Source organism: Heliangelus exortis, chromosome 1 (assembly GCF_036169615.1).
Source record: "Heliangelus exortis chromosome 1, bHelExo1.hap1, whole genome shotgun sequence".
NCBI lineage: Eukaryota > Metazoa > Chordata > Aves > Apodiformes > Trochilidae > Heliangelus > Heliangelus exortis.
The window spans coordinates 193,552,551-193,580,462 of NC_092422.1; the positions used below are offsets into that span (position 1 = coordinate 193,552,551).

General features: G+C 44.5%; 1 protein-coding gene across 3 annotated transcripts in view; it reads left to right on the forward strand.

Annotated features, from left to right (window-relative positions):
• Window positions 1-27,660, forward strand: part of SFMBT2 (Scm like with four mbt domains 2) — a 121,762-nt gene extending 94,102 nt beyond the window's left edge. For 2 of the 3 annotated variants that reach the window (XM_071734194.1, XM_071734195.1), the window contains 8 exons: window positions 61-131; window positions 1,288-1,427; window positions 8,656-8,765; window positions 16,748-16,923; window positions 18,378-18,550; window positions 20,337-20,585; window positions 22,702-22,830; window positions 24,855-25,090. In XM_071734194.1, the coding sequence (XP_071590295.1) occupies window positions 61-131; window positions 1,288-1,427; window positions 8,656-8,765; window positions 16,748-16,923; window positions 18,378-18,550; window positions 20,337-20,585; window positions 22,702-22,830; window positions 24,855-24,995 (1,189 nt within the window). In that variant the 3' untranslated portion in view covers window positions 24,996-25,090. Of the gene's footprint in view, window positions 1-60; window positions 132-1,287; window positions 1,428-8,655; window positions 8,766-16,747; window positions 16,924-18,377; window positions 18,551-20,336; window positions 20,586-22,701; window positions 22,831-24,854 lie in introns of all 3 variants that reach the window. The other variant, XM_071734192.1, reaches the window with a different exon arrangement.
• The last annotated feature ends 252 nt before the right edge of the window (window positions 27,661-27,912 follow it).

The window sequence follows — 27,912 nt, forward strand, 5'->3', positions numbered from 1 at the left end:
AGGGTGGTTCTGCCCCTTTACCCTGCCTGACACTTAAATACACCAAATTGCTGTTAACAGGTTACCATCCACAGTGCCTGTTGAGAAAATACCTCATGACCTCTGCCCAGTTCCTCAGCCAGACACAACAGGTAAGGCTGCTGGATTCCTTATTTCAAAATCCTGTTGCCTGTCTGGAGGAGGCTGACCCCAAAAAAGGGGTGGAATGTGTCCTAGGGGTGGGGAGATGGGACCATGTCCTCTTGGGAGGTGATGTGGAGCCTCTTACAGCATGTGAGGGTCTGGTCCTCCACGTCTGGACATTGTTGTGTCTTGCTGGGACTGTTGGAGTTGTCCTACAGTTTTCCCATTGCAGCTAACGAGGTTAGGGACAGGCTTATGAAGCTAATGAGGCCCTGGTGGAGATGGATGCAACCTTTTAATTGGCATCAGTGAAATTGCCTACACCAGAAACATAATTGGTCCCCGTTTTAGCATCATGGCTGGGTGGAATGGCTGCTCCAGGCAAATTTTTCTCCTCAGCCATGGCAGGAGGTTCTGAGTGGACAATATTCATCCCATTAATTGCACAGACTCCACAGGAGGAACAGGATTTAACTCACTTCATTTCAGCAGACTGCAGGACACACATTGGCATCTGAGCCAACATCCCAGGGCCCCATTACAATGAAATGGGGAGAAACAGGCTCTTTTGGGTATAAGAACCAAAAAGTGATTAACTACTTGAGTAGCAGCTGAACCATATCTAGAAGTACCTAATTCTGTCCATGGGCTTTAAAGGGGCCCAGAGTAATTTGCCCAGACAAAGAAAACAATTCTGTAGACTCATGTTGGGTCAGGGGAATGATATGTTGATATGATATGATAAGCTGTGATGCTTACTGGGTTGGACAGTAGATGAAGAAAAGTTTTTGGAGCCCTCCACCTGAATTTTCTCCCTGAGCCAATTCCATATCTGTGAGATGCAGCTCAGATGTTCCCTTTCTGGCAAGTTGCAACTGAGCCACATCTGCAATGTGAGTTAGAAAAGGGCCTCAGGTCATGTTGTGAATTAAACCCTTTCCAGATTCTCCTTCCAGCAGGGTGTGCAGCCAAATCAGTTGCTAGTAAAAGCAATTGCTTTTCCCCTGTTGGACAGATTGTAGTAACAGCATCCCTCTCCCTTCCTGTCCCAGGGAAGACTTTCTGCGCTTCTTTTACTTTTCTCCTCTCCTTCCCACATTTCAGAGGAAGAGATTTATTGTCCCAAAGTGCCACAGACACATCTCTGCTGCTTTCTCCTTGCAGGCACCATCAATGGGAGATACTGCTGCCCCCAGCTCTACATCAACCACCGCTGCTTCTCAGGTCCATATTTAAACAAAGGCAGAATAGCAGAGCTACCTCAGTCTGTTGGGCCTGGCAAGTGTGTGCTGGTCCTCAAAGAGGTATGGATCAGCTGTCTTTTTGGGGGGATTTCAGGGAAAAACATGGGGCTTGGGTTCACAGGCCCACCATTTGTAAAGAAGGCACCTAAAATTGTCCTGGAGCTCCTCAGTGGTTTCTCCAAGTCAAGAGGGTACATGCATAGATTGTGGGGTTTGATGGGAGAGGTGACATTTTTGAAACATGGGGAGTTTTGTTGGCTAGGAGCAAGATTTGTGTAAGTGTGTGCAAGAGAATTGATGTTCTGAGTGGAGTAGTATGTTCTGTGGTTGTTGCTACCAACCTGTTTATCAGCATCCGTGGTGCTGTTGGGCCAACAGATTCAGTGTGAGTGGCACATTTGTGTGTGTGACCATGATCCAATGGGGTCCAGACCATCAGGATCCAAAGTGAGCTGGACAGAAGGCCAAGCAGGGGGGTGTGTGTGATGCAGTGAGTAGATGCTGTGGTGTTCCCAACTCCTGCAGAATGCAGATGGGTTAATTACACACAGCAGGGATAGTAGAGCACCACCATCTGTTCACTTCATCCTGACCCAATTAGTGCTTACTTTGGGCCAAATCCAGTGTGTTGGGTTCTTGCTGTTGACCTAGGAGAGAAGCTGGCTAGTTTGAGAAAAAAAGCATTATTATTGTCCTCGTAGCTTACACAGATGAAAGGGAAGATGCCTGCAGGTGGGAGAGGACAGCAAGGTGGTCGTGTTTGGGAACCAGAATGCAATTGGTGCCTTGGGCATCATTTCAGTTTGACTTGGGTCTTCTAGAAATTCAGATCTTCCAGCTTTCTGTTCTGTATCTGTATAAACCCCACTTGACATGGGTGCAGGGGCATTCTGAGCTCCCTCTGCCTTAGCTGGAAAGGCATGGGAACTTCTGGGTCTTCATTTGTCTGATGTATCTGCAAGATCCTGAGTGCCCTCCTGAGGATGGTTGCAGTTGTCTGAAATGGGATGAATCCCATCCCTCAACAGAAGCACCTGCAAGGTGAGATTCCTCCCTACTCACCCATGAGAAAACACCTCCAGTGTGTTCTCTAGAGTGACTCCTGTGTCCCCATCCCCTCCATGCAACTGCTTGGTACACAGCAGCACTTCTGATTGTCTCACATGGTTGAAAGCTGTGCCTGTGCTGGTGGGACACTTGGGGTCTCAAAGAAGCAAATCAAAAATAGCCCTTGGCAGAAAGCAGAGTGAAGTGAGTGCAGAGCAGAAGTTGGCAGCTGCCAAATTTGACAGCAAGTCCATAGCAGCTTGCTGGTGGGGAGTGTTGGCAATCTGCTGCTGCTGAGAAACAGGCAGTGATAAAGCAACCTGGGGGAAACATGAGGCATTCACACTTCCTGCTCACGTTCCTTCCTCCTTTCCTCCTGGAATTTGGATTTTGGAAATCTAGGTAGTGCAAAGCTTCTGCCAAACTCTCCCCTAGTATCACAGGGATTTACTGCCTAAACTTAGCACCAGCTTCTCCAAATTCCTCAAGACCAGTAACCAGCTGGGAGAACCAACCCCATTTTCCTACAGAAAGGCTACAGAAAGCCTTTGTTCTCAGGCTCTGCCTCCTTCCAGCATTCCTTGCTGAAGGACCAAACAGCAGTGTCATTGAGATGTGGGTTTTTGGAGGCATGAACAATTCCCAAGGAGCAGGACAATGGCAATGGCCCATCACTGGTCACAGTTATTTCACAGATAAATTCAAGCTCGTTCTGATGACCAAAACCAGGTCCAGATTCTGGAGAGGGAGAAGACACATCACTTGCTGCTGAGACAAGAGAGGTGTCAGCAGCTCAGAGAACCATGGGCAGGGGTGAGCATTGGGGATATTCAACACCTGGAGGAGGTGAGAAATGGCAAGGAAGAATCTGTGCATGGGGATGAGTACCTGTAGCAGCTGCTGGAGTACCCAAAAGGACTGCAGAGCTGAATGATAGAAAACACTGAAGGAGAAATCTTTTGCAGCCCAAGATCACAACCACAAGGCTTTGCAGAGTGGAAGAGCTCACAAGGGTCCCCATCCCTCCAAATTCAGTGCTGAGCTCAGTGCCTTTTATCTGTCTTTTCACCCACTGCTGGTGTGGCCCTGAGAATTCAAATTCATTATAATTATCTCTCTTTCACTGTATAGGAAAATTGCTGGCCATTGTAAATTATGCATCAGTAGAACTTGCCTGGAATAGTTAAATTATACATGGGCTTTACTTTGGGAACACACAGAGAAGGCTGGGAAAGACAACTCGAAACAACAGCTAGGAAGGAAGATTGGAGTCAGTAGTAGTCTGGGCAGAGCTTTTTACATCACCCTGGTCTCTCTTCAGCCAGAACTCACTGCCTTTAGAGACACTCCAGTTAAAAACTTGTGCCTGTTGCCAGGCAGTTCATAGTGGGCAGCAGTCTCCCTGACAGAGATGCTGCTGTGCTTGGCACTGGTGGAAACCACAGAGCAAAAAGCACTGAATAACCAACTCCTACCCCATTCTCTGGCCTGAGTTACCTCTAAAGCAAGAAGAAGCCAGATGTCTTTTCCCCAGTAGCACCAGGTGGTGAGAGACCTTGCTCTTGGCTGAATGTTGAGGGTGTAGCTTCCCATCCTCTGCCTTCCTTCACACTCAACCATGAGGGTTGCAACCAAAAATGCAGCACAGATGGAGTTCATGATGCTCCTCAGCCCTTTTTTCATCCCAAAGTCTTTTCCTTCCTTAGCTCCATCACTGGTGCATTGATCAATCTGGATCCAGCTCCAGACAACCTACTTGTCTCTGGATTAAACAAGACTAGGAGATAACTTTACAGTCTGGAGTAGGAGCATCCCATTCCCTTTGAGCATCATGGGGTGTTCTTCCCACCTGGGGTATCAGGAGAGAAGTGGCACAGATGGGTTTGCTTTTGTGCAGCATCTCTTTTCCAACAGAACAGGCATTTCTGTCAGGTTCTGCCTTATTACTGCATCCCCTGGTTTCTGCCCAATTGCATTGTCCTAGTGTTGGATTCAGAAGTTGTGAACCCTACAGGGAAGGAATTACTAAAGTGCCTTCCAGAATGTCAGCTCTTGAGCAAGATTTCCAAGTGAAATCTTGAGAGGAATTACAACTTACTTGGTAGTATGACCAAAAATACTACTTTTAATTCTGTGTGTGTTTGTGGATGTGTGTTGTTGCATCCATGCAAAGCCTACAATGAGTAACAACTCTTGTGCTACCTAGTGCCAAACTTGGTTTTAAATTCTGGCTGTCCATTCTTCCTGATGCCAGCCCAAATCTCTGCTGAGACTGGTTAATTTCTTGTGGTTTCTTTCACCCCAAGAGGCAAGTGAGGTGGCAATGCCTGTTGTTTAACATCAGCTGCAGTGCTTATCTCATTCCTGAGGTACTTGTTTGAAAAAGAAGTTGAAACTTGGAGCCAAATACAGCAGAAACATCAGCTATTGCCATCCAGCAACTACATCTGGGCTGAAAAACAGTGACTGTGTAATAGCCAATATGTGTAATAAATGCTAACTTTAAATTAAATTAAAATAAACATGTTGTCAGCTTTGGATTTGGTTCTTGGGTCAGAATATCTGAAAAATGCTTCTGAACAGTTCTTCCATCTGTGCCAAAAACTTATTATGGCAACATTGTAAAACAAAGTGAGATGCCTTTTTGATGATCTGTAGCCCACCACATCTTAGGGAAATATGTTGTAAATATTAATTATCCTCATTTCTTACTGTTCTTACTATTTTCTAATACTCTTTGCTCTTCTCAATTTCAAAAGATGAACTTCAAGGTAATGTGATGTCCAGCTGATGCAGACAGGAGGAATGAGCCAGCATTTGCACAGGATGCTGTTGCTCTCTGCAGCTTGAAATTTTGAAGCACAGCACGACTTCTGAGGGAGAATTTGCATAATTAAATCATGGTGCTCAGAAAATCAAGTAGCTTTTACTAAGCCTTAGGTGTATGATCCAGCCAGGCTGATGGCATTGTCATTAATGATCAGATTGGGGGTTGGAATGGCAGAAACCTATAATCTCAGAAAGTTATCAGCTACATTTTTACATGAAGGTTCATTAATATCTGTGGACTTCAGCTCCTGTGGAAAAGTTCTTCCAACTCAGGATGTGGTTAGCTGTATTTTTGAAATGTCATGGACTTTCCTAAGCATGTTGGTACTTAAATGCTACAGCCTTGACTATGACAAAAGCTTGCTTTTAGGTGCTTGATTGTCTAATATAAAGAATTCTGAAGAATTCTTTATTTTCTTTCTCTCAGTGTCCCACAGACATACATCATTATTCCAAGGAAAATAAAATAAATGTTTATGGAGCTGCCTGAGGGTATTCTGGGAGTTAGGATCTCTCTTAGATAGAAGGATTGGGCTTACATCTCATGGAGGAAGGAAGCTGAGTTTCTCCTCACAAGGCTGGTGACCATTGGGCTCTTGAAGAGGGGAAGAGGTGTGATGGTATTTTGAACTGCACCTTATCAGTGATACCTCCTGAGAAGGCTTCATCCAGAGTTGGGACTATTAATGAAGAGGGATAGAGAGATGAGAAATGGGTGAACACCACAAAGGTTTGATGGGAAGAAAGGTGCTGAACTGCCCTGTGGCACCAGGCACGTCCAGAGGTGCTCAGAAAAGGGCCCTTGTGCACTTGAAACTCTGTGACATGGAAGACTTTATAGCTCTCAGGTGCTTACAAGGTTGGGGAGAAGCTCATGAGGGTGCTGTGTGATGATACTCACTGATGTGCCTCCAACCTACTTGCCTGTGGAAATCCAAAGTTCATCAGTATCAACATAAAACCTCCTGGATGGGTAGCAGGCAAGGTTGGTGGAGTCTAAGCCTCTGGTCCAAGGCACCACCAACCACATCACTGTTCTGCTAAAAAGGGATGAAAGCAAATGGTCAAAATCTCAGACTGGTTTCACAGCAGCCAAGGGAATTCAGAAATCAAAGTTTGACAAGACTGGTAAGGTCTTTCCATCTCCAGAGAGAGCTTTAAACTGGAAAGCTGGAAACTGGTCTGGGTTTCTTCACTGTTTCTGCTTTAATTCCATTTAACGTTTCCACAAGTGTTCTTGTTTCTCCCTGGTCTTTAATAGTGTGTGATCTGAAGGGATAATGTTGTTAGAAGATAACACAGTTAACATGATGTTGGACTCCTGCTGGAGGGTGAAGTGCCAGAGTTTTTTTTCTTATAAAAAAAAACCCAACCCTCAAACATTTCATATTCCCTTAAAGGGAAATGATTGTTCTTACGAAACACTCTTCTGTAAACTGAGTTTAGGAGTTTTACCAAGTGCTGCTGATGACAAGCCAGCTTTGAGAAAAGTCCTGGAATTGTGGATGTCTTTTCAGGGCTGGAGTTGATTAGGTGTCTGGGATAATGCCCAGGCAGGGCCACACTGCTATTTGCAGCATTGGGCTTTCTTTTCTTGCTCATTTCCTGACTGTTCTGACAAGTCATCCAGACACCTCATACAAACACCAGCATCCTGGTAGAGGAGCAGAGCAGCCCTGTTTGTGGGAATGGGTCAGCAAGAGATGTTTCCCTTCTACTCTTCTCTTTCTCACCAGCAAGAAGGTAGAAGTGTGCATGAAGAGACTTTCCCCAACAGGCTCCTGCCTGGGTGGCTAAACAACTCCCTGGATTTGCTGGTCAAAGGGGAACACATCTGATGGTAGCATGGGAGCTACCCAGGCATCTGTTGGTTTTTGGGAACCCACCTTTGGCTTCCCTGCATTGGGTCTCTGGGTCAGAGCCATCAGTCTGTATGGTGGGTACCAGGCAAGACAAGATGTGATTGAGCGACTGGATGGCCTCACTAAGAAGCTTTTTGTTCTCTTAGGAACCAGTATGGCTCAGTAATGAGTATTATGGGTTGTCTGATGAGATAGGAACCAGCTGGAGATATGTGGGTGAATCTGTGTTGTAGTTTCCCCTTCTTTGAGATGGGGAACATGCTCCTGCCCTTTCTCATGGAGAGCTTTGAGATGTGCAGGGGGTCAGAGCTGTGTAGGATGTTGGTGCTAAATACTGGGCATTGCTTTAGGTGTCTCTAATTGCACTTTTTCAAAACAGCAGCACAAATAATGTTTCCAAGGTCCCAGTGATAAATCACAGTTTGCTTCTAGTTAATAACCTAGCCAGGCAGCTCCAACCACTGCAATTTACATGGTGCTGTGCAGCATGAAGGGAAGCCCTTGCCTGAAAAGAATTCATCATGTGAGGTTTTCAAAAGATGAGAAAATCCTCAGGTTGCTGGATTAAACAAACAAAATAAAAAACAAAACAGCCCAAAACCCAAACAAAACCAAACAGGAAAAAGCCCCACAACACAAACACATTGCTCTTGGCAGTTATCACTGAGTTAGGTTTTAATTTTTGGGGAGTCACGTTCATGGGTGCTGGGAAAACTTAAAGCTCATTGTAGTGCTGTCATTTGCAAGCCCCCAAAGAATTAAGAAGGCATTAGGTGAAGAGGTGAATTACAGCAAACCCAATCTGGGCTCACTATGGGTCCATTCATGTACATACAATGCAGAGTGTTCAAACACATGGGCTGGTGCTGCTAAAGAGATTGGGTTTTTCTTCTGTTTACCTCCTTAGGCCAAGTGCAGACTATTAAAGCTTAGATTCCCTGAGCCAAGAGTAGGAATCATTCTTATTCTCAGAGACTTTGGATTAAATGGATTGGCACATGTGTTTTGTGGTGCAGGGTGGACACACGCTGGCTTTAGACACACCTCCTGCAAATGCTTTTTTTGTGAAGGCTTCATTATTATTCTGTTAATGCAGCCAAGCCACACAGCACTCAGATGCTCAAGTGTATCACTGACCTCACGTGTGTGAAACTCACCCTCTCAGTGTGTCCACGTGACTCTCTACCTGGTTGAGCCATCAGAAGTATTTTCGTTTTTTATTAAATTGAGCCAGCCTGGATGCAAGGAATAGAAGCTGCTTTGGGTCAGAGAGGGTCTGCCTCAAAGGAAAATACTGATTAACAGATTTGGGGGGCTAGCTAGCAGCATTTAATGCAGTCACCATATCAGACTGATGTGACCTACAATATAATTGGCACATTGTTCCAGCCTGGGACCTCTTCTCATTTCATCATGCACTTACCCTCTACAGCCTTGCATCTAAATCAGCTCCTGAGAGCTGCTGTTGCCTCTGCAGCACCTGGGATCAGATTCAGTGTGGTCAAGGACTACTTCTAAACCCATCAGTGCTGTCCATTGTCTCTCAATAGGTTCTCAGCATGGTGATCAATGCAGCTTACAAGCCAGGGAGTGTTTTACGAGAACTGCAGCTAGTGGAAGACCCTCAGTGGAATTTCCAAGAGGAAACACTTAAAGCAAAGTAAGTCTTCAGTGTGTTCTCTTTTGTTTGGGAGGTTTCAAAAGTGGAACTGGATGGGGGAAAAAGGAAAAAGACAAGAAAAATTTTTTTTCCCATTGTGAGAGTTTTCTAATTATTGTTTTGCTCCGTTTAATTATTTGCCTCGTTCTTTAGCAACTTAAGAAATGAAATATTCACCTGAACAGTTCATCTCTATTGTCTTTCTCCAAGCAGCCATGCAGAATTTGATGAAAAATGACAAGTTTATTAAGTGAGGTCCTGAGTTTTATGATAAGCTGTTCCTATAAGCTTGAGTATTATTGAAATAGCTCAGTTCCTGGCTTTCTAAGTATAGGAGGATTACTGCTTTTAATATAGAACCTGTCACCTTAGAACCTTGAATGGCACAAAATTAAAAGTGCAAACAAAACAGCAGGGTTACATTTTTTAAGCTGGAAAGTGAATAGGACAAAATACAATCAGATCTGAGATTTAGGTCAAGATTCGAGGCCTTTCTAGAATATACATTTCAATTCTCATCTAACAACTTAAGAAACTGCATCTAGAAAATACTCAATTTCCCTTTCCTACTTTGAATTTTCCCATGCATGTGCCCTTTCTGTAGTGGGTGCTACACTTAGGATGTATCTCAACAACCAGCACTCTAAAAGAGGGTGCTCTCACCTGAGCTTTCTTCAGAGTCCCTCCAAAGAGCAATTCCTCCTGCTTCAAGATGAATGTCAACAAATAATTCTTTGAAGCCATCTCTCTCCATTGACTCCCTTGGTATCACCTTGACTTTTGGAGTGCTTCAGAGCTAAATGCAGTGAATCTCACCTTTTCTACTGAACTCTGTTACTCCTTTTCAAATAAAAGCAATTTTCTCTTGATTGTTTGAAATCATTGGCTGTCAAACATGACACTATTGATTGCTATTGTGTTTGATCTGTGGCCATGCAGATACTGCATAAATTTCATGTGTGCTCTGATTGAGGGAGCGAATTGAGAAGCTTTTTTTCTGCTTACTTGGAAACTGCTTTTCAAAAGGAGGCATGTAAATAGAAATCAAAATCTGCTAGAAAATTCTGTTTTTAATTTGCTTCTTTCACCTGTGTGGAAAGTCATGCATTTGTGTTTGTCAATTGAAATTTTGTGGATGGAAATCTCAAAGTCATCCTTGTGCATGCAGATATTCATTAGAAACAAGTTGTTGTCCATGCCCTGGTTCACCCAGATTTCAGACTCCCACACTGCATATATATATCAGGTACTGCACTGCTACAGGTGCTTGGCAGTTGTGAAATAAAGTTGTTATCCCCCATCTTCATGTCCTGCAAACATGAACTGATAAGAAGTTTTCCTATTAGCAGTATCCAAAATAGGACTTGCTTGGAATTTATCATTTGATTGTGGAGCTCCACCTTGGGCAGAAGCAGCAGTGTGTAGGTCTTAAGGTTGCTAAAATCCTTATTTCTAGTTGGAGACAGCCAGGAAAATGTTCAGATGACCATCAAGTGCCAGGGATGTCTTGTTCCTGATAGTCAGCTATGTCTACAGCCCAAACCACTGAGACCCCAGGCAGCAGCTTGCTGACTCCTGGTGTGCTTACCCCAGGGAGACCAACTCAGTTATGGGCTGCTATGGATTGTCACTCATCCCTATCAAATCAACTGCTCATCCTCCCTCACTGTTTCCCAACGTGGTAATTATACTCTCATAAGGACTTCTGGCTCTGTTACCTTCTCCCATCATGCTCCTACCCATTGCTTCCTCTGTCTTTTTCCTCCTCCCACCTATTTAGCAGAGCAGCCTGGTGAGATAGACCTTATATCTAGATAGCCTACCAGATAAAAGTACATCCTGTGCTTTGCAGCAAGGAGGTTTTGTATTTCATGATGTTCAGCTGGACACAGGCTGTGTATGAGTTCTTGGATGATGGCAGCAACCTCGGCTCTTCAGCAAGTCAGGAAGCATCTTTCAACTTCATCGAGCCACAGAATCCATCATTACAGGCTCAGAGCTGGGACATCATGTTTTGGAGTGGCTTAGAATCATGGAAAAACTTCCTAGCAATGTGTTCTCATTCAGTGTGGCTTTGTCCTCTGATTCCTGAGGAGATAGAGCTGATGGGGCTGGACATGGCACTGTAGCTATCTGGCTTCTGAGGTTGGAGCTGGGTTCAAGCTGGAGCTTGAACTGGAGCTGGCTGGTCAGACCAGCTTGCCTGCAGGTAGTTTGAGGATTTCTTTGAGCAGGTGTCAAAGGTTTGACATGCCCTAAAACTACTTGGCTACCCTAGGCCTTCCTTCTGTCTTCCATCTTGACTTTGCTTGAGCTGCTTCATCAAGAAGCACACCGGGGTTTTAATTAGATTTGGTTGTGCAGAAGCAGAAAACATGAAATAGAAAAAAGAAAAAAAGAAAAAAAATGAAATCAGATACCTTGGTCTATGCAAACAACACATGACAATGTTACATCAGGTATGAGAGTCAGAATCTTAAACAGAGACCTGTAACTAGCAAAGACCTGGCTACACCCACTCCAGCTGCACTGACTCCCAGTGGTGTCTTGCTGGTAATGATGACAGCTCCACAGCCAGCTGGAGCATCTGGGCTGTAATGTGACATGTTGTGTCACCTCCTTCCTTCTGATGGAACCTGACAGCTCCTTGGATCTTGAGAATGTTGTTGTTTGCTGGTGGCAATGGCTGCAGTGGGTAGAGCAGAGAGGAGGGAGGAGGACATTGAAGAGGAGTTTGTTCAAATGCCAGATCGTGTGCTGGCAGGAATGTTTCATCAACCTGCCTTTAGTTTGCTCTGCTGTCATGAGTGACCAGCACAGAATCAATTACACTGGCCTTGCAAAGAAGATAAGCAATTTAGATTGTCCAAAGGGATGTGGCTGCAGTGGTCACTGCCCATCAGTGCTGCTGATGGGAAAATAGTCAAACCTGATTTAATGGTGATGATGAGTTAGAAATGTCAGGCCCAGTCTTCTGAGTTCATATGGCAAAGCTGTGGGCATCCAGCTCACATAGGTGCCTTAAGTTCTGTGCCTACACCAGGACTTGGCTCCCCATTTTTACACAAAATGCTTGAAGGATTTGCACAAAGGGCTTGCTTGAAGGAATGCTTTTTAAGGGCTTTCATTTCTAAGGGCTGAGCATGCAGAAAGGTAACTCCTGGGTCTTGTACAATGCCCAGTTAATCAAAATAAGAAAGAAGAGTATTCCTGGACTTCTCCATTAACTGAAATGTTGAGAGCTGCCCAAAGCCAGTAGCTCAACTTCAGGACTATTAACTCTCCTATGTCAGACACTGTTGTGTGTTTATGAGGCTGCATTTCAAAGTCTTTTCACTGTGAATGCTTTAGAAGGCTGCCTTTCACTTTTGTAGATGATGCTAAAGTGTTCAAAGTCTTCTGTGACTCAGCCTTTGCTTGCAAGGGTTGCTCTCAGGCTTCCCAGGTCCCTGTTATTGTTTGAGGGAGTGAAGTGAATGAAAATAAAGTGGAGCAAACTGGATGTGCACAAGTGCATGGAACCAGATGGGATGCAGCCAGCTGGACAATGTCCTTGCAAGGCCACGCTCTGTCAAGTTTGCAAGCTGATAGTCAGGAAAGTTTCCTGATGTCTGGAAGTAGGCAAATATCACACCCTCCCTCAAGAAGGGCAAGGAGGGTGATCCAAGTAACCCCAGGCAGTCTGCCTTACATTCCTCAGAAGGTTATCAGGCAAATCATCCTGGAAAACATTTCCAAGAACATGCAGGACCAATAGATGCCCGGGAAGAACCAGCAGGGATTTTCAGAAGGCCAGTTGTGCCTAATTAGGTGAAGTAACTGAAGGAAAAACAGTGGAAATTACTTAGGTTGATTCTAGCAAAACTTTCATCCCAGTCTCCCATGGCATCCTCAGAGCCAAGCTCTGGAGGTGTGGGGTGGATGAGTGGGAAGTTGGCTGGACTGCTGAACCCAAAGGGTTGTGAGAAATGTTGTGATGTCCAAGGGGCAGCCACTTGTTAAGGATGCTCTGCAGAGGTCACTACAAAGCTACAGCTCATGTAATTTGATTTGTCTTCCACATCAGCTCTGCTGCAAGACTTCTGAAGGCACTACAAGGGTGAATTGGTGTGATCAGGTGGCTTTCTGCATCAGATATTTGAGACAGAAGTCATTAGCATCAGTGGAATGACTTGAACTCTTTCCTTCCATAATTAAGAGGAGAGTTAAAAAGACAGCTTCTTACAACCAGAACAGTTCCAAGGCCCTTTCTGAATCCTGCCTTCAAGAACACAAAACATCGCTGGATGAATAAACAGCTTTGCAGGAAGATAACTGCAGCATTCTTAAGGGTTTTGCCCATACTTAGGTTATCTGCAAAATCCTTGGTATTCAAGATACACTGAGTAGATTCAAAAATATCAGGGTTTTGGTGAAGACTTTAAGGGTTTTCTGTCTTTGGCATTTGCAGTGGTCCCACACAAGCAATCTTTGTTTGAGACCTAACAAGTGGATGCTGGGCAATTTCTGTTATTGTGCTGCTAAGATGCTTCTGGTAGATCTGATACAGGGAGATGTTGGTTGTGTGCTGTGGATAGTGAGAGCTTCCTGAAGATTTCTTACGTTTTGCAGACTTCAAGCTAGAATTTGAAAATTCTTGCAAAAAAGCAGATAGGAGTTTTTGGTCTCCCAAAAGAAAATGTAGGCTTTTAGCCACTGAATAGTTCAAAATAGCCTCAGCAATTGTCAGAACTGTGGATAAGACCTTTGGAAATGAGGGTAGTCTCAGTATTCTTACTGTTTGAAGTGCCTTCAGCATGAGGCTTTTCACCTCCTCACACAATGGTCCCTAACTGGAGCTCCTAGAAGACATTTTGTTCTCCTGAACCTCTGATCTATTTTATCACCAAAGGAAGCTTCAAAAGCAGAATTATACTGCCAGCAAAGTGCTGTTTGCTTAATATTGTTGCTCATGGATCAGCAAAGATCCTGAGCATATTTTTCATAGAGTAGTTTCAGCCGTGAAGGTTTCTCCAGTTTTGGGGATCCGAGGACAGATAAAGGAAGAAAGGAAAATTTCCTTGGCTTTAGCTGGAAAGTGCTTTTTAAAAGAACAATGATTTCTGAGGAAACAATATGTTTTGCTTGTCGTGGCTGTTTTCCAAGTCTCCAGTGCTGCCATGCTGTGCATGTTACTTACTGCTTAAAAGTGGTTGGAAAATAGAAGTCCTAGTATGGAAGCATCAACAGGAATATCAGTAGTAACTCATTTTCTTGACTGATGCTAACAGAAAGGGTTTTTCTGATTATATCCAAAGGAGCTTTTTCTGCATGGCTGTCCTAGAACAGCTCAGATTACACTTGCTGGTGTTTGTGTTAAAAATCTTTAGTGTGTGAGGACTATGGAAAATATTAGCAGATCCTGGTTTATAGTTGGAAGAGGCGCTGCCAAATCCAAAATCATGCAAAAAATATTTCTGCAGCCAGTACTGACACCTTGGGTTATTGAGACTGATTGCTACCATCATGTTGATTTCTATTTTGCCTTCCATTCTGTTAATTGCTTTGTGTGTTGCTTTCAAACCAGACTGTGAAATCAGTCAGTTGTTCATTTTTCTGGTTTCATCTTTTTTTTTTTTTCCACTGGGCACTTTAGTACAATGGGTCCTTTCTGGGCAGCCAAACACAGTAGGAAGCACACAGTTAGAAAAAGTCAGCCATCCTTGAATAATACCCATCAGGAAGCTTTCTTAAGCCTGTAAGAAAGAAGATCAAGAGACAATGTGATTACAGTGCTTTTGCAGGGAAACAAAACCAGATGCAGCCTTTTTATCCTAAGACTGAATGTCAGAACAAGGACAAATAAATAGAAGTTAAATCCAGACACATCCAGACATAAAATGAGGGTATCAGTACAGGTGCTCCTGCTGCCAGGATTCTTCCAGACCCTTAGGGGGAGGGTTGTGCTTTTCTGGAAGTGATGCTTTAGTCCAACCAGAGTTGTTGGGGTTCAGGTGAAGGTATATTCAGAGATATTCTGCACAGGAATCAGACTGTCATGGGAGTCAGACTCACTGGCCTAATGATCTAAACTTAATGGCTCCTGGAAAAGTAATAAGGGCAGGAGTCTTTTCAAACACATTGAAAAGAAATAGAAAACGTTTATAAGCAGAGATATTTGAATGGCTGTGGAGTTTGTTCTTTTGCTGCTAGGTATTGCCAAACCCCCTCCAGCCAATCTGCCTGTGCAGCTGTTTCATAGGGAGTCTGGGATAACAGTGTTCTGTGTCTGGAAGGAGCTTCTTCCATTTTATGTCATCTGCCCAGGTCTGTCAGGATGCATGAAGAGTTGGATAATTAAAACATCCATTCATTCATTCACTCGGATGAATGTATCCACTATTTTCTCCAGGACCAAGGTCCTTGCTCAGGTACCAAGAGGGATATCAGAGTCTGGTGCCTTGCAGAAATGCTCATTTAGGGTGTGGAAGAGTTTGGTGTTGAGGTGACTGTTTGGATCAAGTCTTTGCAACATGAGAATGGTTGGACTTGGCAGTTCTCAGACCCAAATTTAATTTGGGTACCACAGTTTCAACACCTTTGCCCATACTCCAGTCTGTCCAGAAGGAGCTGTTGGGAGGAAGAGCAGCAAAAGAGGATTTCTCAGTTGCTTTGTGCAACTCAGTAAAACCTTCAGAGGGGAACCAGTGTCTGGGAGCACACTGTATTTAACTCTCCAGCTACATCTCCTTTGTTTAACCTTCTCCTCCTCTTCCCCTTCCACATCTGACTCTCAGCAGCTGCTTCCCTGCTAGGGAACTGTGGGGTCTAAATGCACTCTCAAATGCTTCCTCTCATTTTCCTTGATGACTGCATCTTTGTCTTTTATTGCCATCCATCCAGTAATCTTTCTTTCACTGTCTCTCCCTCTTTTGTGAGTGTTGATTTTCTCTCCTCTAAGCACACTTACAATGCCTTAGTGCCAGGCACTCGCCTGATTCTCTCTGCTGTTGCATTCCTCAGGACATGCAAGAGATGTTTTTAAAAAACCTTATCTCATTGTATACCATAGCTTCGTGATGCTGTTTAATAAATTATGGGGAGAATTGGTTTTTCAGGGTTCACATCTACAATGTGTTACAGCAGGGATGGGACTGTATCTTCCTTAGCCATTTATTGCTCAGAAACACTTCATATAAATTGCTTAGTAGCACATGGATAACAAATTTAAGACAAACCTTTCACTGCAGTGTTGTTCTCTGAGCATTCCCTGTAGGAATCAGTTTTTAGAGCCTGTTCCTGCAGTCCAGTTAAAGAGATTCCTCATAAGTTCCTTGGGTTTTGTGTTGCCTACATCTCATAGTGATGAAATCATCTGGTCCCTGTGTGGCACAGCAGTTCCTCTTGGATACTTCTACTCTTTTTGTGTATCCCAAGTAACCACAGTTGGCACAATGGAACTGGGGGCTTCTTGTGAGCTGTATGAGAGCTGCCTTGAGAAAGATGGCAATGGAGAAGACCAAAAGTGTCTTGAGGCCTTATAGAAAGAGTCTCCAGTGCATCTCAAACACAGGATGGTGACCAGACAGCTCTGCAAGGTGTATAAGCTTCTCATCACAGTTTATATGAAGAAAGACTGCATCCCTCTCCCCAAAACTTTGTTGTTGGCTGTATGGGCTTACTGTCCTGTGTAGTATCCCCACCAAGCCTGCTGTGATTTTTTTTCCCCTTTTGCCATATCCACTGATAGATTTTGTCTGTGTGTGCGTTCATCCCTAAATCACCTCCACACCTCTGGTTCCAGGATCATTTTGCCCTGCCTTGCCTTCCTCCATCTGAAAAGGAACCACGAAACCAAGTAGACCTATTCTGCCTACCTTCCCAAGGGAGATGCTCTTCTAAAAGTTGTTAAGGAAGAAATCTCCCCAACAAAAGAGAGTCTGGTCTGTAGTATTGATGGAAATGGCTTGACTGGTGACATGGGGTCTTTCACTCTTCTCCAGGTACAGGGGGAAGACGTACAGGGCCACAGTTAAGATCGTGCGAACGTCGGATCAGGTAGCAGATTTCTGCAGAAGAGTCTGTGCAAAGTTGGAGTGCTGCCCCAATTTGTTCAGTCCTGTTCTGGTGGCTGAAGTCTGCCCAGAGAACTGCTCCATTCATACTAAAACCAAGTACAGTGAGTATTGGCCAAAATGTTTCTTACTGCTAGCTGGGAATCAGAGCAGTGGGAGACTCTGCACGAGCTGGTGATGAAGAAGAGGAGTTGAGTAACAGCTTAATATCGAGTAGGATTCATCTCATCTAAGAGCAGTCCTTGAGTCCTGGCCAGGATATGTCCTGATATGTCTATTTTAAAGTCATTACTCTTTGGGAGTCTTGACTCTGCTTCATATGTAAAGTTAATACAAGGAGCACATCAAAGGGACCCGCAGTGGCCAGCTGAGATTTAATCTGGTACATCTGAGACACCTTCATTAGGTGAGATGAATCCTGTCCTACCCTGTGAGGAGTGTCTGTCATACACACCAGCACAGGCCAGTAGCACAGTGCCAAGGTGGTGGAAGAAGTTTGGTAGCATTGAGTCTCTTTGCTTGGGGTGTTCAATACAGAAACATCTTCCTGCCTATTCAGGAAGGCTGAAGTTAGGCACATGCTCCCAGTTTTTTTGTTGCCAATGTTACTGATATTCCTGGCTCTTAAAAAGATCAGGAAAGTGGAAGTGTCTACTATCTGCCTTCCACAAAGGTTTCAAGAAACCAGTATGACTGGTTTAAACTAATTAGAAGGAGAAATGGGCTCAGGAGGCTACTCAGATCATGGAATAGGGGTTTCTGTAGGAGTCTACACCTGAGCTAGACTGCTGGCTCCCACTGGGAGTAAATGAAGAGCTAGAGGAGTACAGCTTCTGGAGCTCCAGCTGAGATTGTCTCATTCAAAGCTGGTGTTTGTGTGTGGCTGGATGAATTGTTCCTCAAAACTCCATTGATTTGATGAAAAGGCTCAGATTAGGGATAAGCTTTGACATTGTAGTTGTCTTGGGATGCTCCAGCTGGCGAAGGACAGAATATCTGTTGGCCTCAGAGGATACTGTAGACCATGCCAAAAAGCATCTAATGTAAGATCAGGAGACTCTCACATCCTTAGTTTCAACTCAGGCCATGAAACAGCTGAAGGCAATATAAACCCATCCTTTCGTGCATTGAACAAGCATACATAATTCAGGAGAGCTGACCCTTTTTCTGCTGGAAACATCAGCATCTGAACTTGTGTCTAAGAATGTTAACTCATGCTGAAGGGCATTGGTCCAAATCTGAAAGATGGTGGCCTCCCTCTCCTTCCAAATCCCCCTTTGGCTCACTGGAAGCTTTGCCTAAATACATACTCTAGGGTTAAATTCTGAGCCCCTCACTCACCACTAGTAAACGTGTTTACATAAGAGCTGTAACACTCTGTTAGTCTAAGATGACATCTTATATTTACAGTGGGCATTTTTTCCAAGTCAGTGTATTTTAAAGTTTCTTCTAAATGTACACCTAGAGTGCAGCACTGAATCAGGAACAACAAGCAAGCCAAATATTCCTTTTCTCGGTGGCTGAAGGTTTTAATGAGCATTTTGCTTCATGTCTCCAGCTTATTATTATGGGAAGAGGAAAAAAATCATTAAGCCTCCAATTGGGGAAAATAAGAACATGAAAAGTGGACATGTCAAGCCAACCAGACGCAGGAAAAGGAGGAAATCCATATTTGTGCAGAAGAAAAGGAGGTCGTCGGCTGTCGATTTGAATGCTGGAGGCTCTGCAGAGGTGTGTATTGCCCTGGGATAAGTCAGCAAAAGCCCCTTGGGGCTCTGTTCCTCCTCTTAAAGGACTTGTAAAAAAACCTTGACACTTCCATTTTCTGTTTTGAAGCCTTTCTTGCTACCCTGGTCTTCTAAGGTCGACTGGTTTTATTGGGGCACTTCAGGGGTCTTTACTCTTGTCCATTCTAGAATTAGAAGATGGAGTTTTTGCTTCCACCTTAGCTCTCTAGCTAACCTGCTATCTAATATTATATCTGTTTTCTTTTGTTTCCTTATAAACCTGTAAGCCAGACAGATGAGCATGTTGGATTCTTTGTGCAGCATGTAGCAGAGTGAAGGAGGTCTGTGATACATGTCTGAGATCTCTAAGTATTGTAAAAAATAAAAGCAACTCTTGGGCCATTATGTTTTCAACAGCTTTTATTTTTCTCATTATCCATTCATAATATTTTTTGTTCACAATTCCAAACAATAGATGTTTTGGAAGCTTTAGAATACAAGCAAATGGTTTGTGTCCCAAATATATGGTATTTGAAACCTCAGTCTTTCCAGTATGCTGTGTGATGTGGTGGGATCCCAACTTCAGGAGTGATTCATGTCCAAATACAACCCAGGGCAGACTCAGTTCTGTGTGAACCATTCCAGGATGGTTTTCCTGTGATAGCAGTGACAAAACTCATTTGTGGTTGTGCTTCCTCAGCTGAGTGCCACTGCTTGCTGCTTTGTGTGATGTGAAATAAAACTGATTTACATAAATTCACTCTACTTCATCTGGAGGGGGATATTTTAGGTGGCTTTCAGTTGATTGTTTGCATTTCTGTGACTTGGTTTTCATCTAGGTGCAGTTCTTCTTCATTTCCTTAGATTATGCCTGACTCAAAGGGATTCAAACTGAAATAATTTTGTGTTAAGTGTAAATCAACCATTAGCCAAGTTTTTCAACCAGTATAACTAATGTCATCTTAAACTGTTCTTTCACTGAGCATATGGCTCGGGTGCACACTCACACTTAGACTGGAGCTGAGCTGTTGAAGACATTGGGCCACTTGTGTATATATAAAGTTTAAAATACACATTTTCCATCAGTTGGTGTGTGCTTGCAAGCCCTGTGTGACAGAAATAACAAGAATCTGGTACAATATGTTCCAAAACAGAAATTTTTGCTTCACCTTCAGCCTTTTGCTTCACCAACCCAGCAGTGTTGGGCTGAAAGCAGGGAAATCTGGGTGAAGTCCTCTGTCCTGGGCTTTACAGATATTTCATCTAAGAAATAAAGTAAAAGTATACACTTGTACATCTAGATATTTATAAAAGGCACCAAAATTTCCTTCCTTTCAATACCAATGACACCCATGACAGTTTGAAGCAAAGCAAAGGTTTAAATTCAATCCTGTATATGATTTTACATCAACTCAAGCAACCTGAATTTCGTTTTTTCCCTCAATGATTGCCCACTTCCCCTTATGCACATCTGTAGGGCCACAAGGTTTGAGATACCAACCCAACAGAGGAACATTTCATGCCAGATGGGTTATTGCCATTGACCTTTTGTTAGCAACAAAAGAAAGATTTACTCATCATGGGTTTGGGTTTTTTTTTCCCCTCTACATTTTGCAACAAATCTAAATTGAGAGATGATCTATTTAGCCTATAATAAAAAGGAGATAATTCCATTAAAATAAATATTCCCCTGGACAGGCATGGACACAGGTGTGCAGCTTGACCCATTGCCTTTGGATTTGGCTGCCCTGTTAATCTCCAAACCTGGATACTGTTTCTCTCTGATCCAGGAGAGCGAAGATGAGGAGCCGGATGCCATGGAGGATGAGACGGGAAGTGAGGAAACCAGCTCAGAGCTCCGGGATGATCAGACAGACACCTCCTCTGCTGAAGTCCCCTCTGCCAGGCCCCGCAGAGCTGTCACCCTCCGGAGCAGCACGGAGTTGGACAGAGCTGCTCCCACTGAGAGAGCCCGACGGAGCCGGAGGCCGCAGCCACACTCCTACGGTGAGGTGGAGAAGTGCACGCAAGTCAAGGAGGTGAGAGGGCCTTCTAAATTCTTCCTAAATGGATGGATGGATGGAACTAAATCTGGGTGGCAACTGGTTACGAGTGATTCATGATTCTCTTTAGTATCTTCATTCATGATTTGGATGAGGGGGTTGAGTATACCCAGAGTATATTTGCAGATGACACCAAACAAGGTGGCTGAGTCAATATCTGCTGGAGGGTAGGGAAGCCTTACAGGGGGACCAATGGGTCAAGGTAAATTGTGAAGTGAATGCAAGTCAAGGAGGTGGGAGGGCCTTCTAAATTCTTCCAAAATGGATGGATGGAACTAAATCTGCTATGAGTGATTCATGATTTGGATGAGGGGGTTCAGTGTACCCCATGGTACATTCGCAGATGACACCAAATGAGGTGGCTGTGTCAATCTGCTGGAGGGTAGGGAAGCCTTACAGGGGGACCTGGACAGGTTGGACCAATGGGCCATGTTTAATTGTGAAGTGCATTCAAGTCAAGGAGGTGGGAGGGCCTTCTAAATTCTTCCAAAATGGATGAATGGAACTAAATGTGGATGGCAATCAGTTCTGAGTGGTGTCCCTCAGGGTTCAGTACTGGAGTCTCTTCTCTTTGGTATCTTCATTCATGATTTGGATGAGGGGGTTGAGTGTACCCCACAGGACATTTACAGATGACACCAAACAAGGTGGCTGTGTCAGTCTGCTGGAGGGTAGGGAAGCCTTACAGGGGGACCAATGGGTCAAGGTAAATTGTGAAGTGCATGCAAGTCAAGGAGGTGAGAGGGCCTTCTAAATTCTTCCCAAATGGATGGATGGAACTAAATCTGGCTGGCAAACAGTTATGAGTGATTCATGATTCTCTTTGGTATCTTCATTCATGATTTGGATGAGGGGGTTGAGTGTACCCAGGGTACATTTGCAGATGACACCAAACAAGGTGGCTGTGTCAATATCTGCTGGAGGGTAGGGAAGCCTTACAGGGGGACCAATGGGTCAAGGTAAATTGTGAAGTGAATGCAAGTCAAGGAGGTGGGAGGGCCTTCTAAATTCTTCCCAAATGGATGGATGGAACTAAATCTGGCTGGCAACCGGTTATGATTCGTGATTTTCTTTGGTATCTTCATTCATGATTTGAATGAGGGGGTTGAGTGTACCCAGAGTACATTTGCAGATGACCCCAAACCAAGTGGCTGTGTCAGTCTGCTGGAGGATAGGGAAGCCTTACAGAGGGACCTGGACAGGTTGGACAAATGGGCCAAGGTTAATTGTATGAGGTTTAACAAGGCCAAATGTCTTGCACCTGGATCGTAACAACCCCATGGTGAGCTACAGACTTGGTGTAGTTAGAGAGCTGGAAGTTGGAAAGGGACCTGGGGGTATTAGTGGACCTAATATGAGTCAGCAGTGTGCACAGGTGGCCAAGAAGGCCAATGGCATCCTGGCTTATGTTAGGAACTCAGTGGCCAGCAGGAATAGGGAGATCATCCCTCTGTATTCAGCTCTGGTGAGGCTGCATCTTGAGTCCTGTGTTCAGTTCTGGGCACCTCACTGTAAGAGGGACATAGAAGTGCTGGAGAGTGTCCAGAGAAGGGCAAGAAAGCTCCTGAAGGGCCTGGAGCACAAGTCCTGTGAAGACCAACTGAGGAGCTGGGGTTTTTTTAGTCTGGAGAAGAGGAGGCTGAGAGGAGACCTTAGAGCTCTCAACCACCTCGAGGTTGGAGCAAGAAGGGAAACAGCCTTTTCTCCTTGGTAAATTGTGATAGGACCAGAGGGAGTGAATGGAAGCTGTGCCAGGGGAGGTTTAGGCTGGATGTTAAGAAATATTTTTTCACTGAGAGGGTTGGCAGGCATTGGAATGGTGGAGTCACCATCCCTAGAGACATTTAAAAGACATTTGGACCTGGTCCTTAAGGACACGGTTTAGTAGTTGATTATGGTGTTAGTCATAGGTTGGACTGGGTGATCTTGGGGGTCTCTTCCAACCTAAACATTCTGTGATTCTGTGAAATTAACCTTCAGTGCCAAGGACTTCTTCACCAGAGAAGGACATCCCTGCCCTGGCTCTCCATGCATGGTAGTTTACGAGATCTCTTGGTTTTGTTGATTTTTATTTTTGTGTGTGTGTGTGTAGGAAATCAAGCAAGAAGAGGAAGAGAAGCTCATCCTGGACAGTAATCCATTGGAGTGGACTGTGACTGATGTCGTGAGGTTTATTAAACTGACCGACTGTGCACCCCTTGCCAAAATATTTCAGGAGCAGGTAGACATCTTCATCTAACTCTTTGTGTCTGTGGTGCTTCATTCATATCACACAAAAAAAAGGAAGAGCAACACATGCCACCTTGCTAGCTGGGTCCAGGGCATTGACAAGGAGATCATTATGAGAGTTCAGATCCCCTCAGGTCAAGCTGTAGCATAAATTTTGACAAGGCAGGCCAAACCTTGGAAACTTGAATCAGAGCTTTGCCAGGTCCTCAGACCAGAAGCACTCTTATCTGGGGTGCTTGTGAAAAGCAGAAGGTTTTTAGCCTTTTTGTGGTCATGCCAAGGTCCACAATACCATGCTGGTGTCACACAGGCACCTCAGGGTACCAAGAAATGGTGGCTGTTTGGTGCCTAGCAAGCTGTCTCTCTTGGCCACATGGCTTCCACCCTGTTTTAAAATATTGGCCTGGAAAGCAGAAAGCTGCTACTTGAACCCAAAACTGGCTGCCTGAATTTTGTTACTAACACATAGATCCTATGAGGATGTAGACACCTACCTTACCCATCTCTGCCCCTCTGTAGATCTGTCACCTAATTTTAGGAGATGCCAAGCATCTCTCCATGAAGCAGATGGGTTTGGAGGAGCTTCATCTCAGGTCAGTGTGATCGTGGGAATTTTATATAAAAAGCAGCCAAACCCTGGCTAAAAAGTAACAGCCAAGTGAGGGGCAGTGCTGATTCTAGTTAGAAGGAAGCAAATGTGGTTAATTAGGCCATGGCTGATGGCAGTCAGTGGGATGGGCAGCTGCACACTGAACACACCTCTGATTCTTCACCATGAATAAGTGTCCCAGAGGAGAGCTTTGTCTGGGAGAAGCTGAAGTGGGAGTCTAGAGCAAGGCTGAAACACTCTGTAGTGAGATGAGATGCTGGCTTCACTGCTCCCACCATTTGTTAATCAGCCTGGAGTGATGCCAGGGCCTGAAAGCCAACCCTGTCTCTCCTTTGCCAAGAGGTTTATGGCACCTTTTAATCAAGCACAGATGACTGGAGCTTTTCCTTATGATTTCCAAGGAAGCTCTGGTGCAGTGGTCCATGCCATCAAGCTTCATTGAAGGAAGAACTTGAGCTGTGGACAAATCAGTGCTTAAGGTGTCCAAATCTTCCTGGTGTTTAGTGCTAAACAGGGACATCCTGGGGAGTTCATGTTGCCTGTGGATTGCAGTGGTTTTGCTGCACTTAGGCTCTGATCCTCCCTAAGGGGTAAAAAGCAGTTTTGTGGCCTGCTGGTCTGCTTCTCAGTCCATTAAAGAATAAAGAGGATGTGTGCTCCTAATTAAGAAGAGGGTGATAAAGGCAAGACGAGAAGTCCCTGGTAAAATGGCTTTCATCATGGGGTGGTAGTTCATGGAGTTTGCTGCATAAATGTGCCTGAAGGAAGGATGTGACCTTCAGAGGTTCCTGCCAGCCACTCTAATTCTGGGACACCAGAAATTGCAAAGGCTTCAGGTGGCCCAGGCCCTTCTGTCTTTGTTGTTCAGCAGCTGATGTGGAACAAGACAAGTCCTTGGTTGACCAGAGGACACAACATAGAGCAAGGCAGGCATAAACCTGGGCTGAGCAGATCATGGGCCAGAAGGGATGGGAAAAGGCTATGACTTGGCAATAGGACTAGCTTCAGTTTCTCCATGGCACTCTATCTTGTGTCTTCTCCTGGTGGTCTTCCTGCAGCCTTCCTCTTGCTTTAGTTCCAGAGTCATAAAATGGGACTCATCAGATCTCTATGGACTCTGCAGAGCTTCTGCAGAAAGTCACCCAGTATTTCAGCAGCTGGGAGGCTTTTCCCAAACTGAGGCCAAGGTGAGAGCCTATGAAGACACACTAGAAAAATTCTGAAAAAGCATCAGGAATCCCAGAGGAAGGAGATGGACAGTACAAAAGCAGGAAGAAAGGGCAGAGGGCAAAACCACCTTTAATTTTTGGAGCAAACTTCTCTTCTTGCATCTCCAGACCTGGTTATGCTTTCTGTCCTTCTGAGTCCACAAACACAACCATTTTCCCTGTCTTTTTCTTCCCCAGGACATTGATGGCCAGGCCCTTCTGTTGCTGACACTGCCCACAGTGCAGGAATGCATGGAGCTGAAGCTTGGTCCAGCCATCAAACTCTGCCACCAGATCGAGCGAGTAAAAGTTGCTTTCTATGCACAATATGCCAACTGACTGCACTTCTCCATTTTCTTTCTGCTCTCCTTTTTGTTCCCTCTCTTTTCCAACATTTCAGCTTGTTCAAGGGGCGTTTTCCCCCCTCTCCCTTTTATTTTACAAGAACATGTGGAATTGGAAGCAAGAGGAATTAATCTGTAGGGAAGAAAAAAAGAAGAAGAAATAAAAACCAACACAAAAACACAACAAAAAAACTAGCAACAAAATGGAAATAATTTTTTCTGTACTTTTAAAGCACACTGAAAGACTGCTGGCATCTTTCCTCCTGAGCCAACCTGCTACACAGTGGTGCAAGGCCAGCAGGGATGGTTTGGCATTCATTAAAACAAGCTACCAATGGCAGATGGATTCCCAAGGAGGAGGGTGGGACATTAAAGGATGGTGATGGTTTGTCTAGGTCAGTTTTGGACACAATTTTGGACACAATTGTTTCAACCAGCTCTAACACACTTCTTTCATATTGAAATGTGTGGTCATTGGTAGCAATACCTGAGGTTTACTGCAAGTGATCGATGGGCTTTTTTCCTCCCACCTCTCCAGTCTTACAACAGGAAAAAGTGTTGTACCAGTCATATGCTGGTTGTTAATCCTGAGAGACTTGTAAAATAGGTCCCATGGTCTGTGTACAGTATCAGACAAAACTGCAGTAACTGGCAGGGCTGCAACAAGGGTTGGTTCATGGTGTCCCATCCTGAGCTGCACTGCCATGCACAGTGAGCTGAGTGTGATGGGATCTGTGCACTACTGTGTTCTTCTACAAGAATGTGCTTGAAAGCTTCCAGAGACAGAGCCCATCCTCTTAAATCCAAATCACTCTAAAGGCCTGACTCTGATCCCCTGTGGACTGGAAAATTAAACAAAGGCTATTCTGATTTAATGGTGTGACTAGGGATGAATGCTGGTTTCATTTGCACCTTCATGACTTTGGCTGCTAGGTGGGAATAAAAAGCATTAGTGTTTTCAGGCTGTCTGCACCGTGGTGCTCCAGACCAGCTGAGAATCTGGTCCAACACAATTTAAATACAGCCCTCAGATTGTCCCAGTGCCACCCTGGCCAGTGAAATTGCAGGCTTGCTTCATGCCAAGCTGGGTGAGCATCAGAGGGGGTGAAGGAATGGGTTGGACACCTTAAATTTGCCTCAGTCATATTTGTAGAAGTATTTCCCACTTACTTTGCAGGGATATATGACCCCATCAGTCATGTATTGAGCCTGAATTTGCTGTAACTCAGCAGAGGTTGGTGGCATCACAGTGATGTAAAACTCTTCCAAAAGCAGGAAACAAACTGGGAGCAAGTCTGAATTCTGCTCTTAACTTTAAGGTGCAAGTGAATCCTTCCTTCAGAAAGCTGAGTGGTTTGTTCTGAGTTTTAGGCTGATTTTGTAGGAAACCACTGACCATAACGAGACTCCTGTTAAAATGCTCTGGTGCCAAAGCCCACTCAGTGAAGGCCTCTTCAAAAAGAAAACGCCATTTCTAGCCCCAAATCTGAAGGCTGTGCTTAGGGCCACATTAACCTCCACCTCAAGCATTTACCACGTGGTGAAAGCAAACTTGGATCAGATAATCCTGCTGTGGGCTCAGAAGAACCTAATGATAAAGACCAGGCTACAGCTGCTGCTTTCTCCTTCATCACTCCTTAAATTCTTTGGATTAAAGAAGGAGAGCCTCAGAAATAAATACTGTGGACTAAATCTGTCTCACCTAGGGCATGTGTAGGCAAGAAGCATTGACTTTCTTTGCCATGTATCACTGAGGACTTTCTAGTCTGTCTTTCAGCAACTTTCCTGATTTGCCTCTGAAGAACATGATGGGTGCAACCACTGCAGGCTGGACCAGATCCTTTGAACTCCTGAGACTTCAGACATTTTTTGCAGCAGGACTGGATCTGTTCTCAACTGTGATCTTGTTGTTCAAGTTTTAACTGACTGGCTGGAACAGAAGCAGTCACCTCTCCAAAATAGGATTTTCTTTTGTTCCTCAGAAATCCAGGAATAAGGTTCTGTAGTGGTGCAGGCATCAAAAAACTGGTTTTTAGGCTGGCTCTCCTGCTGACAGCAGCAGCAGGCAGTGTCCATACAACTGGTTTGATAAATGCTTCAGATCCCTCTAAGGGTCCCCTGAAAACCTTGTTCCTTGTTTCATCTCTGAAGCTAAAGGGATTGTGCCAGCAAAATGAGGGCACAGCTGAGAAAAACAAGGAGGGTTCTTCTCCCGGCTCCTCACCAGCCTTGTCCCTCCTATGGTTGGTATAAGACCTGTCAGCTGGAGATGGCTCCCAAAAAAGAGGAGAACTGCCACAGGAGGACATTTCAAGGAGGCAGAATCCTGATCCTCTGCTTATCATGTCCGTCTTCTTCTGAGCATCCCTTTTCTGGTTTGGGAGTTTCTGGCCCCTGGGATTTGTCAGAGACATTGAACACTTTCTGGGACATGTTGCAAGAACATCATTGCTTTCTCCATCAACCTGATAACTGTAGATATTCCTATGGCAGCTAAAAGGGAGGCAGAGTTGGGGAGTAGGTAGATGCAGGCTGAGATCAACCAACCCTGATGCTGGGCAAGCAGGTGATGGGTGAAGCATTGAGCCCAGCATGTGGGCGTTTTTACTTACTGTTCAGGGAAGTCAAATCATATTTAAGGCTCACATATTAAACAAAACAACCAACCAACCAAAAAAAAAGAATTTAATTTTAACTTGCGCCGGCTCTTTTGTTTCCTTTCCAGCCCCCTCAGCACTTACCTTGACAAAATCAGCCAATTCCTGGTCTGCAGGCCCACAGCACCAGTCTCTGAAACTGGATTATTGCATTAAGCTATGGGAATGTCCATAATTCCCTGGCTGGTTGTCCCACCTTCCTCCTGCTGTCATGGATTCTGTTTGCTCACCTAGAAAAAAAAAAAACAAAAAACC